This window comes from Stegostoma tigrinum, chromosome 31, assembly GCF_030684315.1.
Source record: "Stegostoma tigrinum isolate sSteTig4 chromosome 31, sSteTig4.hap1, whole genome shotgun sequence".
NCBI lineage: Eukaryota > Metazoa > Chordata > Chondrichthyes > Orectolobiformes > Stegostomatidae > Stegostoma > Stegostoma tigrinum.
In genome coordinates, this window is record NC_081384.1 from 26,640,719 (window position 1) to 26,656,081 (window position 15,363).

Consider the following 15,363-nt stretch of genomic DNA (forward strand, 5'->3'; position numbering starts at 1 on the left):
CAGTAAGAGCTTTCACAGAACTTGGCGATTTTGTCAGTATCTGGTCAATGGTCACCTCACAGAATGATGTTAGTACAGATTTCTTGCATGCGATCTGGGGACTGTTAGCATTTGCTGTCCTTGATTTGATTGGTTCCTGAAATAGCTCCGCAGAGACTGGTATCCTGTCACCAAGTCACCCTTTATTTACACATGCATAATATTTGTCACTGGCCAGCTCTCAGAGAGTGAACAGAATGTCTGACGCTCCTTATCTGTCAGCCAGGGAACCCCAATTGAACCAGGTTAACACTCCCAATCCAGGAACTCATATTTTGTGAGGACCACCAGGCTGACCTCGTCACAATCACTACAGCTTCTTAGGCAATTTAAAGGGCAGTTAAGAGTGAACCATATTGTTGTGGGCCTGGAGTCACTTGTAGGCCAGGCCAGGTAAGGGTGGCAGATTTCCATCCATTAAAAGGCATTAATGATCCAACTTTTATTTTAAAAACAACAACCTTTAGATGGTCACCATTATGGTATATTTTTAATTAGAGATGTGGTTGAATTCAAACTTCACCGTCTGCAATGGTGGTAGTTGAACCCATATCCCACAGTGTTTGCTTGAGCCACTGGACTGTTAGCTTGATGACTTTAACACTACACCACTACCTCTGCCTTGGCCATGCTATTGAATATTAAAGGGTAATGGTTCGATTTTCACTTACTTGGGATGATCATTGCCTGGCACTTGTGTGGCACAAATACTGCATGCTATTTGTCAGCCCGAGCTTGAATGTTGTCCAGATCTTGTTGCATATGAAGATGAACTACATCAGTACTTAAAGAGTCTCAAATGATGTGTGGAATTGAAGGAACACAGCAGCTCAGGCAGTATCAATGGAGCAGCAAAGTCAATGTTTTGGGTCTGTACCCTTCATCAGTGCTCCTCTAACTCTGCCTGGCCTGCTGTATTCCTTCTGCTCCTTTGACACTGCCTGACCTACTGTATTCCTCCAGCTCCACACATGATTTGTGACTCTTCATGTACTGAAGTCGTCCATGTCCAAATGCAACAAGATCTGGACAACATTCAAGCTTGGACTGACAAACAGCATTCAGTATTTGTACCACACAAGTACCAGGCAATAATCAATCCAAGCAAGTGAAAATCTAACCACTATCCTTTAATACTCAATAGCATTGCCAAGGCAGAGGTAGTGGTGTAGTGTTAAAGTCATCAAGCTAACAGTCCAGTGGCTCAGGCAAATACTGTGGGATATGGGTTCAACTACCAGCAAGGTAAAATTTAATTTTTAAAAAAATCTCTAATTAAAAAGATGGCCTAATGGCGACCATCTAAAGGTTGATGCTTTTAAAATAAAAATTGGTTCATCAATGCCTTTTATGGATGGAAACCAGCCATCCTAATCCGGTCTGGCCTACAAGTGACTAGGCCCAAAACATTAACTCTCATTTATCTCCTCAGATGCTGCCAGACCCACAGAGTTTCTCCACCAGTTTCTGAATGGCACAGTGATTCAGTGGTTAGCACTGCTGCCTCACAGGACCAAAAACCTAGGTTCAATTCCAGCCCTAGACTCACTGTCTGTGTGGAGTTTGCATATTGTCTCCATGCTTGCCTGTGTTTCCTCCCACAGTCCAAAAATGTGCACATTAGATGCATTGACTGTGCTAAAATGTCTGTTGTGTACATGGATGTGTAGGTTCTGCGATGAGCCATAAGAAATCTCAGTTAGGGGCTTAGGTCTAGATAAGATGCTCCTCAGAGAGTCAGTATGGGTCAAATGGCCTGCTTCCATACCGTATGGAATCTGGGGCTTCTGTTTGCTAGCATAATTGGTCCTTCATCATGTTCCCTTTTTCAAAAAGTAAGCAAATACCTGTTGCTTTAAACATTTTAGATTTTTTTTTCTCTAATTACTTTCTGTGGAAAGGTATCAAAAATGCTGAAACAGGACACTAGCTCAACACTATATTTTGATTTGAATGACCAACATTAACAAGACTGTCATTTATTTGGATAAATGTGCCCTTATGTTTTTTGCTAACCCAGTCAAACTTCATTCTTGACTGACATTCTCCAAACAAAGCGCACATAAGCCCAATGCAATAGATAAAGGAACTTCAGTGAAATTATCAAAATAATTCTCAGTAATTAACAGGAGATGTAGTAACATCCCGAGATCATAATAACCATAGCTCTGTGCCTTAGCATAGGCCTCAAAAGTGATTAGTTCAGCTTTTAAGATTTTATTGGACCAAAATTATTGCTATTAAATGTTTAAATACATTTCTAAAGGAGTTTTTTTGCATCATATTGTCATTTCATTTTCTCTCAATGCAAAGCTCTTGTCTCTCACACCAAGCCCTGGGAACTAAAGAGGAATCCTGAAGAAAAAACACCATCCTTACTTGCAGAGAGAAGAAATTTCATTTTCTGACAAATTGTGAAATATAGATCAGATGTAGGAATTAAATCATTTATGTTACGTTATAAAATCTTGCAATTTAAGTAAATTAAAACCCCACAATAAAAAACTGAGATTGCATTATTGCTCTCTGCAATATTAATTTTTAAAAAATGTATTAACACAGCTGAGTTGGATGTTCTGAAGAATTCATTTTCAAGTTTTGGCTTTTTCTTTAAACAATTAATTCTGCAAAGTCACATGCATTAGGAAAATGAATGTTCAGTTCTGCGCTGTGTTTAGGACTGATCATTCTGTTCCTGTCTTTGGGAATTGAGGCAGCAGCAGTGTTTGAGTTAGAACAAAAGGTGTTAGCATAACCCCTTGAATCTGAAGTTCTGATTCATTTCCCTGGATTTGCAATCTAGGGTTGGGAAATTGGATCATTGCTGGATGGACCTCAGATCACATTAGCGATGGTATGCAATTTTTGAGTACGAAGGGGTCACAATTGTCCAGAGGCACGATGAGCGGCCGATTAGAGACACCATATAGCATCTAGAGATGGGAATAGGGTCTGGTCAGTAATTTCCAAAGGCAGCCTGCAGCCATAATGGGCTTGCTGTTGCTTAGGTGAATGGAACAGGCGTGGAAGCAGAGACCAACAGCTTCATGGCCCAAATAAAAGCCCAAACACTTACTCATCAAGAAATGAAACTGTAAGATCATCTCAGTGTTTTTTGGTGACAATGTCTAAATCAGCAGTCAAAATCAATAATAGCTCCCAATTGTTGTGTTCAGATGATGCCCTTGTCACCATGTGTCCTTTTCACTCTTACATTTAAAAATTTGATTCTGTCTCTCCAGGCAGTTAACAAGCTTTTCAATGAGTTTACCAGCAGATTAACTGGACACATGTGGGTTGAAAACAGCACTCGCCTCTCCTATTTTCAAACATTCTAGTACAGTCTGGAGACATCGGAAAATTGACGCAGCCTGACAGCGTTACTCTCAGAGTGAGCCCATGCCCAGCTTCAGCAAACCCCCCCGCCAACCCCGTCTTTAAAACTGATCCAGTGTGGGGACATTGTAACATTGTAACCATTGTAACAACTGGCCACAAGTAATTTTGAGAGGGAAGAAACTTCTTCACAGAAAGGAGGCAGAATTCTGGGGAACGTTACTCCTACACGCCTTCTCATGGCTATAGATTAAATAGTTCTGATTGAGCTCTGGTATCTTATTGTCTCCTTGGTTATTTGACCAAATAATGGTGAAGGGGAATGGGACTGTTGAGACTAACTGTACATTAATTTGATTGATTGATTGATTTATTGTCACTTGTTGTCCGATAACAGCCAGAAAGAAGCTGTTCCTGAACCTGCTTGTGCTTGTGCATGTGTACAGGCTTCTGTGTCTTCTGCCTGATGGAAGAGGTTGTAGGAGGTCATTACCAGGGTGTGATGGGTCTTTGATGACGTTGGCCACCTTTCTGCAGCAGTGGGCCATGTAAATAGAGTCCACGGATGGAAGGTTGGCTTCTGCGACGGTCTGGGCTGTGCACCACCTTCTGTAGTTTCTTACATTCCTGGACACAGCAGTTGCCGTACGAGGCCATTATGCACCCGGACAGTATGATTTCAGTGGTGCATCTTTAGAAGTTGGTGAGGGATCTTATAGACATGCCAAATTTTGTGAGCTGCCTGAGGATAAAGAGACATTGTTGTTCCTTCCTGACTGTTGCATTTACATGGGGAGTACAGGACGGGTCGTCAGTTATCGTCACTCTGAGGAACTTGATGCTCTCTGCCCTCTCAACTTCAATTCCGTTGATGCAGATGGGAGCATGTTCTCTTCCTTTCTTTCTTAAGTCGACTTTATTCAGTGACTTGCTTTCAGTTCCAGTTCCGATGTGTGTCTACTTCTGACCAATACATAAGTAGGATGATGTGAACTTACTGTCTACATTTTTGAAACTAAATCTAATCAACTGCACTAGGACTTCCTAGTTAGTCAAAGCAGTAAAACATTCAACAATTTGTGGCTATTGAACAAACACCAACTATTCTTTATTTCCTTTGCCAGCATTTTCAGCAATCTCACCCAGGACTGAGAAATGAATGATACATCACAGCCTCCTCTGGAGGTCCCCTGAATCACAGATACCTGTCTTCAGACAATTCAATTCATTTCATGCAGCATCAAGAGATGGCTAAAGATACTGAATACTACAGAGGCTGTGGCCAACATTTCAGCAATAGTACTGAAGACTTGTGCTCCAGAATAGCCATACCCCTAGCCAAGCTATTCTAGTGCAGCTTCAGCACTGGCATCTACCCGACAATGTGGAAAATTGCCCATGTACTTCCTATACATAAATCATGACACAAGCCCAAACCGTCGAGTTACCACCATTGCAAGTGATGCAAGGGAGTTAAAACGATGCTATCAAACAGCATTTACTTGGCAGTAACCCATACACTGATGCTACATTTGATTTCTGCCAGGGCCATTCAGTTCCTTGCCTCCTTCCAGTTTTATTCCAAATATGGGAAAAAAAGAGCTGAATTCCAGACATGAGGTGAGCGTGACATCAAGGCTGCATTTGATTGCATGTCGCACTGAGGAGCCCAAGTAAAACTCGAATCAATGAGAAGCAGAGGACAAATTCTCCACTGGCTGGAGTCAAAGCTGAAACATAGGAAGGTGGATGTGTTTGTAGAATGTCAGTTATCTCAGCTCCAAGACATCTCTGCAGGAGTTCCTCACAATTATGTCTGAGGTCCATCGATTCTCTGCTGTTTCATCAATGGCCTTCCTACCAACATTAATCTGGAATTAGGATGTTCACTTGTGATTGCACAGTATTCAGCACCATTCACAATTCCTCAGATACTGAGGCAGTCCACGTTGAAATACTGCAAGACATGGACAATCTCCAGGCTTGGGATAATGAGTGACGAGTAATATTTGCCCCACACAAATTACTACCAGGCAATTTCCATCTCTAACAAGAAAGAACCTAACCATCGCTCCTTGATATTCAGGGCCATTACAATTGCTGAATCTCCCATCGTTAAATGTCTGGTGGTTATCATTGACTTGAAACTGGACTGGATAAGCCTAGTAAATACAATGACCACAAGGGTAGGATAGAGACTAGGAATCTTGCATCAAGTAACTCACCTTCTGATACCCCAAAGCCTGTCCACCAACTAAAAGCTGCAAGGTAGGAGTATGATGGAAAATATTCCCAGCTGCCTGGTCGATTGGTAGGTCTAACAACACAAAAATTTTGACACCATCCAAGACACAGCCCACTTGATTGGCACCACATCTACAAGCATCCACTCCCTCCATTATCAATGCTCAACAGCAGCAATGTATACACTCTATCAGGAGCACAGCAGAAATTTCGACAGCAGCCTACAAACACATGGCCATCTAGAAGGACAAGAGCATCAATACCACCTACAAGTTCCCCTCAAAGCCACCCACCATCTTTGTGGTTTGTAATACATCTCTCTTCCTTTACTGTCACTGGGTCAAAATCCTGAAACTCCCTCATTAACAACAGCATGGGTGTACCAACACCAAATGTACTGCATTGGTTAAAGAAGGCAGCTCAACATTCCATCCTCAAGAACAACTAAAGCTGGGTAATGAATGTTGGCCTAGCCAGTGATACACAAATTCAGTGAGTGAATAAAGAAAGTTGCAGACATTCTAACCAAGAAACAAGAAAAAAACTGGCTAAAAGCTTCAAAATGCCAGTACGTTCTGAGAGGACCTGAGAATAGGCTCATAATTTGAATAATGAGGTGGAATGATTCAATGAATTGTGTTAACTTCAGATGCCAGATGTTTGGCATGTCGAGACGTATATGATTACAGCAAAATAAACACATTTATCAGAAAAAACTACCGACTATAATGGACAGGTATAGGGTGCAACAGTTCATCAGGAGTACAGATTGCTGTTGCAACATATATGTCATACCCTGATGACAAGTGTGGGGATGGTACAAACTAAAACATTCTGAGCAGTGATCTCTCCAAATCACCATTGGAAGTATATCTATTTCAATACACAAACTGTTTGGCCACCTTACACATAGACCTTCCTTAGCCATCCAAGTCCTAGAGGGGTATTTGAATCCAAAGCTCTTGAGTTGGAGGCAGGGATCTTACCCATTGTGCCACAAGACCTCTGTACATCAGTGTTGTCTGCTGACAATTGGATGGTTGAGTTGTTTTACAGTGGTTTATATGGTAGTCACAACAGCATAGGGAATTGTTTTGATGCCTCGCACATTAGCTCAAACCCTTCTTTCATCTCAATTAGCAGCATGGCATTGTTGGCCCAGAGTCACAAGATTGTCCAACCCTTAGCCTATGCACATAATCAAGGTCAGCACTCAGATGAGAGAGAAAAGCATTGTTTGTCTGTTCTTCTGTTTTGGTGGATTTTAAAGATTCCATGACACTATCTGAAGAAGCTGATACTCCTCAGCTAATATTGAACTAGTTATTCAGACAATGATGTCTGCTGGGCTTCGCTCACTGCAAAATGGCTGCTGCGTTTGTCAAACAAACAATGGTGACCTATTCTTATTAAGCCTGAGACAAATAATACTATTTCTTTCTTAAAATAGCACCTCATTCATGTTGCCACTATCCCTGATCTTGCGGCTTGGTAGTTTTCTTCAATTTACTCTGGCACTATTACTTCCCTTACAAGATGGCATTTCTTTATACACCCCTGCTGGCTCTGACTACCCACCTGAGCCCTAGGGGATTGAAAAGGCCTCTGACCTAGGCATGAACTCCAATTCTTATGAGACCTGCTGTTACTTTTTGTAGCATATTCAACTTCCTGAATCTGCAAGCAGTGATAGATAAACGGCCACAGCTTTGTAGACTGCATGTAGTACGGGAAGGCTTGATCTATTTTCCAATGAGATCGCCAAATCATATTGTGACCTGGTAATGGACCTGCCTTTTATTTTTAAAGTCGACAAAAGATGAATTCCAAAAGACTTACTGAGAGAATAAAGCCACAAGATTTTATGGCACTTGAGGAGGAATTTCAATGAGAAAACATGAAGAACTGCAAACTCACAATCATAGAACTGTCAAGTCTCAGAAGGAGGCCATTCAGTCCATCCTGTTTGTACATGCACATCGGAAGTTCAATGAAATTTGAAGATTCACAGTGTCATTAACATCTGAGGGGAGTTACTGAGAATTGTGTGACATTTAGTTTGATTGCATTTGCTATTTTCTGTGATCTGTGAGGTATTCAGTCATACTATATCACCACTGTTTATCTTGTGTCAATTCTGGATGTTAGAAATAAGTTGTACATGTATTGTAGGGTGTCTTACTGCTTTGACTTGCACACTAAAGCGTTGTTGTTTCTTCAAAACCATGACATATTATCACTTCTTTTTTTATTAAGTCTCTTGGCTCTCACAGTAGGGGTGGCATAGTAGCTCAGTGGTTAGCACTACTGCCTCACAACACCAGGGACCCAGGTTCAATCCCACCCTCAGGCAACTGCCTGGAGTTTGCTTATTCACCCCATGTCTGTATGAGCTTCCTCCCACAGTCCAAAGATGTGCAGGCTGGGTGGATTGGCCATACTAAATTGCCCACAGTGTGCAGGGATGTGTAGCTTAGGTGGGTTATAGGTGGATGGGGCTGGGTGGGATGCTCCAAGGGTCAGTGCAGACTTGTTGGGCCAAAGGGTCTGCTTTCACACTGTAGGTGTTGTGTGATATTTGGTTTTCTTTCTTCATTTCCCAATCCTGTTCATGTTGATCACTCTCCTGTCCTAGGTTCATGTTGTCCTTGATGTCAAAAAATGTCCACATACTTATTCACTACTACAACTCCTGATTTTTGCTGACACTCAACTAGACCTTTCCTCGTGTTTTTCCTTGAACCCCTACCTTGTTCAGTTGCATCAAGGAGGTACTGCTTGTGCCTTTTCAAACAGAATCCTCAGCTTGAACGAACTATTAGTAGTACCTGACTCCACGTGAGCCAAGGCAACTCCTAGGACTTTTCCTAAGCTCTGACTGAAATATGTAGCTCCCCAGTGACTCCCAGAACTTGGCCTCAATCCCAACTGCACAGAGTTACCCAACTGCTCTTTAAATTTAACTCACTGTCTCTCAGACAGTAGTCATGTAGTTCAATTGTCTTCCCCATGAGACATCTAAGAGTCAGTTTGCCAAACATGAACTTGACTTTCTTTCTCCATCACATACTTACTGACTTTTTTCACTGTGTCCTTTGAGCCTCTGTTCACTGAGACCCAGATTGACCTGAGTGGTAATCGTAAACCTTTGTAATACCCCAGTTTCCCAAGTTGCCTTTCCAGTCCCTGAATATCCCTTCATTTCCTGCAATGTAGTTCCACAAGTGCTGGTTGCTCTCTGATACCTCAGCAAAGTCGGTATTTTTCATGCGTAACTGATGGCAAGATATTCTATTGTGCTGGGTGGAGACATCATTGCTGACCCCAATCCCATTTTCACTCCACAGCTGCACAAGTAACCTTGTAGCAGGACTTTCAAGTCCAATCATAGCAATTTCATTTCTCCTTGAGCTGAGTGAATAGCATTAGCTAGTATTTAAACTGAGACTTATCTGCTGTTTCTGCCGTTTATCACTTTCAACTTAGCTTGTTCTTGAGGACAAACAGTCCAGTAGATCACTCTACTGTTAACAATCAATTTTTGACCCATCTCTTTTCTGAACTACAAAGCAACTCACTCCTGAGGAAAATCTTACCTTTCCCCATGGGAAGCAGTGGTAATGCTATTTCAAATTGTGATTTAAACTGTGACTTCTTGCTTGATTTTCTAGTGATATCTGAATGGTTACATTACCAAGGGGAATGGGAGGCATTTACAGGGGAGAGGAACCTGAGACAATTGATTTCTATGCAACATTGAGCAAAATTATACGTTCACAGGCTAACAGTAATACATCCCAATTATTATATAATTGTAATTTTGCCCAATAAACTATTCAGCATGACTTATGTCACATTTGAGCATGAATCTCTGTAATGTAACATTCTGATTGTAAGTTAACAAAATATTTCTTAAACATGCAACATAAATTATAGTCAATAAATGTTGGATTCAGATCTTTCAATGAAAGGCATCTGCCAGTCTGGGGATATAGTGGGAACAGACAAAAAAAAATATAAATTCCAGTTACTCAAAAACACAATAAGCAACTGTAAGAGAAAAAAGGAACTGGGTGAAAATAATATGAACATCAAAGCAAACAATTCACCTTCAAGAAGATGAATACTTGTCTCATGTAGCTGTGCTGCTTCTTGAAATTTGTCTTTTAAATAACTTTAATTCTGCTGATCCATTTACATAACATACCTTCCAAGACTAATACACAAAATTAATGATTTTTTTTACCCTATGTTGCAATATGAGACTTGCCTTCAAACACTATGTGGAAAATTATCTATCAGACTGCACTGCACCAGTAACGAAGCAAATTGGAAAGCATAAGAAACTCTTGTGATTGTAAAACACACAATAAAAATGAAAACAAAGAAAATTTAATGCAAATAAAAACAAATAATCCTGCCATTCAAATAATGTTAATCCCAGCTCAGGTCCACTTCTATGGTCTATGTTATCTGTACCTCTTATTGAAAAACTGTCATGTAATTCATTCACAGACATTTTTCATCATCGGTATGAGCTGATGGAAACGCATTTGTGTTCTGCGAGGTGCAAAGGGGAATTCATGACTCAAAGATTTAAATGTCACTTGACTTGTGTGGCATTCAGAACTGGCACTTGGAACTGATTTTGCTCATTAACATTTCAGTTGGCAAATACATGCTTTTCACAGATTGGGAATTTTAGGCACAGAATTAACCTCCCATGGCCAGCCTAAATGAAGAATATAGTTCACTCTGAAAAGGCAATCTCAACATTTAACATGAATCAAAACAGTTGAACCATTTTCACAGCTAGCCCTGTGGATTTCCTCCTCAAAAAATGCCTGCTAATAGCATTATCAAGGCAAATGGCTATGAGACAGTATGGGAGCTGACAATGTGCTGAAGCTTTATGAGCACAGACACAATGAAAAGGTGGAATTACTAGAATATTCTGGATCAATGATTACCACCACACAATTTAGCATCCCTCAAATTCAGGATACAGTACACTGCCACTTTCATATCATCGCAGAAAGCAAACGTGGTTTGGCATTATTAAAAGAGTTGCACTATGATTTAGAAAGAGTTTTGGAGGTTCACTCAAGCCAAGAGGTATGAGCCCCATCTCAGGGTATCTTCTGGCACTGGTTTAAACTTGGACAGTCTGACTCCAGCCTTAATACTGCACCTCAACCAGTTTATCCGATTTTGACACAATCACCTCTTAAAACAGACGCGGCATTAAAATGCAATATTACAGAAAGTCAGGATTAAGCATAGGAAAGGTAATGCTAATTATTCATAATGCTTTGTAGAGCGATACCGTTAGGCAAGATTAAGTCTCCCACAATTTGTCTGAGAGCTACCCATTTTTCACACCGCTGGGGCGGGGAGGGAGGGCAAGATTGTTATATCCCACATGGTCGCAGTAAACTGAAATTTCTGATTTTCAGCTCAGCCCAGCATGCTCTGCCAAGCGAAGCTGCCTGACAAATACTGCGGCTTGTACTTTCCTTCAGCTGCCTGGGTGAATGTTCAGCACCCACTCTCACCCCGAGTGATCAGGCCAGGAGCGGCTCTCGCTCCCGATTCTCAACCCAATGCCTTGCGTCGGCTAGTGCTGCCCCCAGGAGAGGGGTTCTCCCTCCCTCCCCATGCCCCAGGCACCGAGCCACCGGGGGATAGGTGATGAATGTGGGGCTGGGGGTGGGGGGGGGGGGGCGAGGGAGATTCCGCTCAGTTTATTCACCGTAACAGACAAGGAGAGCTGTTCATCAGCTCTGAGACTCACAGGAATTGACTCCTGTTCGTTCCCTGTTCGCAGGAGATGAACCCTCACCCAGACAGATAGATTCTATCTCCTGCGATCAGCGTGGGAGAGGGTCGGGTTAGCGTGACCCCAATAAAACTTCCACTGTCAACCCCCCAAACCTCTCTGCCGTCCAGGCGCTTTGCTATTCACATCAGAACTGACACTGACCGCCCCTTCTCCCATCCACACACTTCTGTTTGTGTGAAAGGCAGGGCAAATCGCTTTGCAAATAAGAAAACCTTCTGATTTTGAAAATTCAGACATCGCAATAATTATTTAGGGAAAAGGCGACTGATTTTCAAGCTGGCGATGGAAAAGGGGAAATTGGAATGTCAGTCTAGCTATTCTCTGTCTACATTCAGAACACCAACAGCATTGCGCCAACATTAGAAGTTTTACACCGGTCTTTTCTTGTGCAGTAGAAATCTGTGTGTGTGTATGTCTCACCAGGTAGATGCCGAGCTGGAGAGAAATCACGGCGGACCAGTGAGAAACTCGCATCTTCCTTCAAACTCGCGGTGTGCCTTTGCTGTGTGTACTGAAGCTGCTTCTATCAGAGCCGGCACTCGGTCTCCACATTGTACACAGCGTCTGACTGTGAACACCGAGTCAACCATCCCATTGTCGCCCAGCCCCAGGCACACCTTTCTCCGACAATTCTTGCCCGCAATAAAAAGAAAGCAGGTGAGCCCGAGTGTGTTTTTGTGCGAGCTCGGTCCCTCATGTCCTTGACCCAACCCCCTCGTCTCCCAGACCCAACCCCCCATCAGCTCACAGACCCATCCCACCTCAGCTCACAGACCCAACCCCAAATCAGCTCACAGACCCATCCCACCTCAACTCAGACCCATCCCACCTCAGCTCCCAGACCCATCTCCCCTCAGCTCCCAGACCCATCCCACTCAGCTCCCAGACACATCCCATTCAGCTCCCAGACCCATTCCCCTCAGCTCCCAGACACATGCCCCCTTCCATCCCCTCAGCTCACAGACCCTCCCCCCTCAGCTCCAAGACCCAACCCCGCATCAGCTCACAGACCCATCCCATCCCTGCTCCCAGACCCAGCCCGCCATCAGCTCAGAGGCCCAGCCCACCTCAGCTCACAGACCCAGCCCACCTCAGCTCAGACCCATCCCACCTCAGCTCACAGACCCAGCCCACCTCAGCTCAGACCCATCCCACCTCAGCTTCCAAACCCATCCCCCCTCAGCTCCCAGATCAATTCCCCTCAGCTCCCAGACACATGCCCCCTTCCACCCCCTCAGATCACACACCCTCCCCCCTCAGCTCACAGACCCACCCCCTCGTTTCCCAGTCCCATCTGGCTCAGCTCCCAGATCCACCCCCTCAACTCAACTCCCAGACACACTCTCCTCAGCTCCCAACCCTAACCCCCTCAGCCCTCCCACTCTCCCTCCCACCCCATGTGACTGTGAATTGTTTGGCGGGGGGGGGGGGGAACAAACGGAATAGCAGCATTCCCTCCCCCTCCCCTAGAGCACTCAGTGCCATCTGGAATGATGCCCCTCCCGCCACACCTCCAACTCGTACCCCACGCGCTGGATCCTCACTGGATCCTGCTTGTGGATCACTCAGGGATCTCATCGGCTGATTGGCCGTTTACCCCGGCAGCAAGGGGCTGCCAGGGACCCAATGAGCTTTCCTCTCGGTGGCTTTGTTTTCTCTTTAATAAGACAGAAACCCTCCTGTCATTACAACATTTGCTCTCAAATTCAGATATATCCCCCACGTGATAATTTAATCATGTCAAATCAATTCCCACAGAAAGCCTATTCGAGAATCAGTGGCCTGCCCAAATATAGTCACCTATTAATAAACCACCGCGGTTCACTGGCTCCAGTGGGAGTTCGATTAACTTCGATATTCTGGGGATTTCAGCAACTCCTTTCTTTCCTGGCAGCTTCTGATCTCGATCCGTAAAGACAGATCCAGAGGAAAGAAGCTGTGAAATTTCTCCTTATCCCGGGGACATCGTCCGCATCATTCCCAGAGTGTGTGCCCAGCGCCAGGCGCTCGGGGAAAGGGAGCTTCCCCATTCGTAAGAAGCTGGCTCTGGAATGGCTTCCAGCTCTGCTAAACATTGGCAGGTTAAAGTTTTCTTTCTCCAACCCAAAGACTTGAGCGGGGACACTCTCTTCTCACAGTAGACCGGGAACCCGCTCCCTTGCTCTCGGAGCTGTCTACAGCGGAGAAACTGTGTCAGTCCAAAGCGAAGCATTAACCCCACAAGCGGCTGAAATTGTGACATTGTACAATACACTGCAACAGCCATTTCAAATAGAACCATCTATAACATCTATCGTAATCCAAATACCTGGACTAATGATCCAAAGACATCAAATCTGTAGTAAAAGCTCCAGAGCTGTGTAATAGCGTCTCTGAAACAGACTGATTTAAAGAAAAATCCAACCAGACATTTAACAGCAATTGCTGATTTTCGAGAAGCTATTTAAACTGGTGGCTCGATTCAGCTGAAAACCGTTTATTGTCACTTCGATGGTTTAAACCATTGATTCAGCCGCATCTGCAGAATCAAACCCCGTTAAGGAAACACACGGATAATGTCTGCTGAAGTTTGACGGTGGAGTTGAAACGAGTGTTTTTTTAAAAATCAGTTTCTGTCTTACCAGGTACAAGCTGAGCTGGAGGGGAAAGAGGGCGAACCAGTGAGAAACTTGCATCTTCCTTCAAACTCGCTGGCTTTCCGCTTCACTCACATCTGCCAGCTGCTATCCAGATGGCACTCAGACACTGGGGAAGCAGTATCTGAATATAACATTCCCCATCTCTTCCATCGCGCTGCATCCTCTCTCTCTCTCTCTCTTTCACACACATGCACACCTTGCTCACACCTCCTCCTCCTACCATTTCTCCTCCCATAAAGGAGGTGGGTCCGAAAGACATTTCTTCTCTCTTCCCCTCCCCCTTTGCTTTTCTGGACCAGTATTTTCGCCCAGTGCCGACTGCAAATTGAGCTGGCCAGTCAAGTGGGAGACAAGATATCCAGCTCCAAAAAAAATACTGCGGATGCTGGAATTCTGAGAGTGAAAAGAAAAACAGAAAATACTAGAGAAACTCAGCAGGTCCAGTAGCATCTTCGGAGAGAGGAAGGGAATTGGCTCCCTCTCTCTCTCCTCAGATGCTGTCGGGTAGACTCAAAAGACAGTAGCTTTCCTAAAACAAAATTTTGTTCATCCTTGGATATGGATGTTAGTCACATTTATTATCCATCCCTAATTTTCCTTGAGCTATCTTCTTGAATTCAACTTGCTAGGACAATTCAGTGGGTGATTAAGAATCATCCATTTTGCTGTTGGTATGGAGTCACGTGTAGGCTAGACCAGGGAAGAATGACAGATCTCCATTCTTTAAGGTCCACAATGAACTTGATGAATTTTTAAACCATTACTGTTATTAGCTTTTTGGTCCAGATAATTACTTTTAAATTGCCAAGGTGGGATTTGAGTACATTATCAACTGTTACATTATCAATCCAGGTTTTTGGATTACTAATCCAAGGAACATTTAAAAAAAAACGGTATCCCCAACCGATACATCAAAACTCAAATTATCTTGGATTCTCCAGCATCTGCAGTTCCCATTATCTCTCTCCATTGATCTATTGTTGGGGGTGGTTCCAAAGCTAATGGACTAAAATGATCAAATACGGATGGGGATCAGATCACTCATGATCTAACTGAATGCTGGAATAGATCCAAAATGCTCAATAACTTGTCAAAAGAAAAAAAAACAGAAGAATTGTGTATGCTGGAAACCTGAAACAAAAACTGAAATTGCTGGGAAAACTCAACAGGTCTGGCAGCATCTGTGGAGAAAATTTTAAAATCAAGGACACCCTAAAATATGAACAGAAGCCAGAAAGATTGTCTAGGCAGAGAGCAACAAAG

At 43.4% G+C, this 15,363-nt stretch overlaps 1 protein-coding gene across 2 annotated transcripts in view; it reads right to left on the reverse strand.

Annotated features, from left to right (window-relative positions):
* LOC125466354 (neurexophilin-1-like) overlaps positions 1–14,321 on the reverse strand; it is a 73,849-nt gene extending 59,528 nt beyond the window's left edge. Inside the window, exon 1 of one of the 2 annotated variants that reach the window (XM_048560749.2) lies at positions 14,083–14,321. In XM_048560749.2, coding sequence (XP_048416706.1) covers positions 14,083–14,136 — 54 coding nt within the window. In that variant the 5' untranslated portion in view covers positions 14,137–14,321. Of the gene's footprint in view, positions 1–11,881; positions 12,089–14,082 lie in introns of those variants that run through there. The other variant, XM_048560748.1, reaches the window with a different exon arrangement.
* Between the last annotated feature and the right edge of the window lie 1,042 nt (positions 14,322–15,363).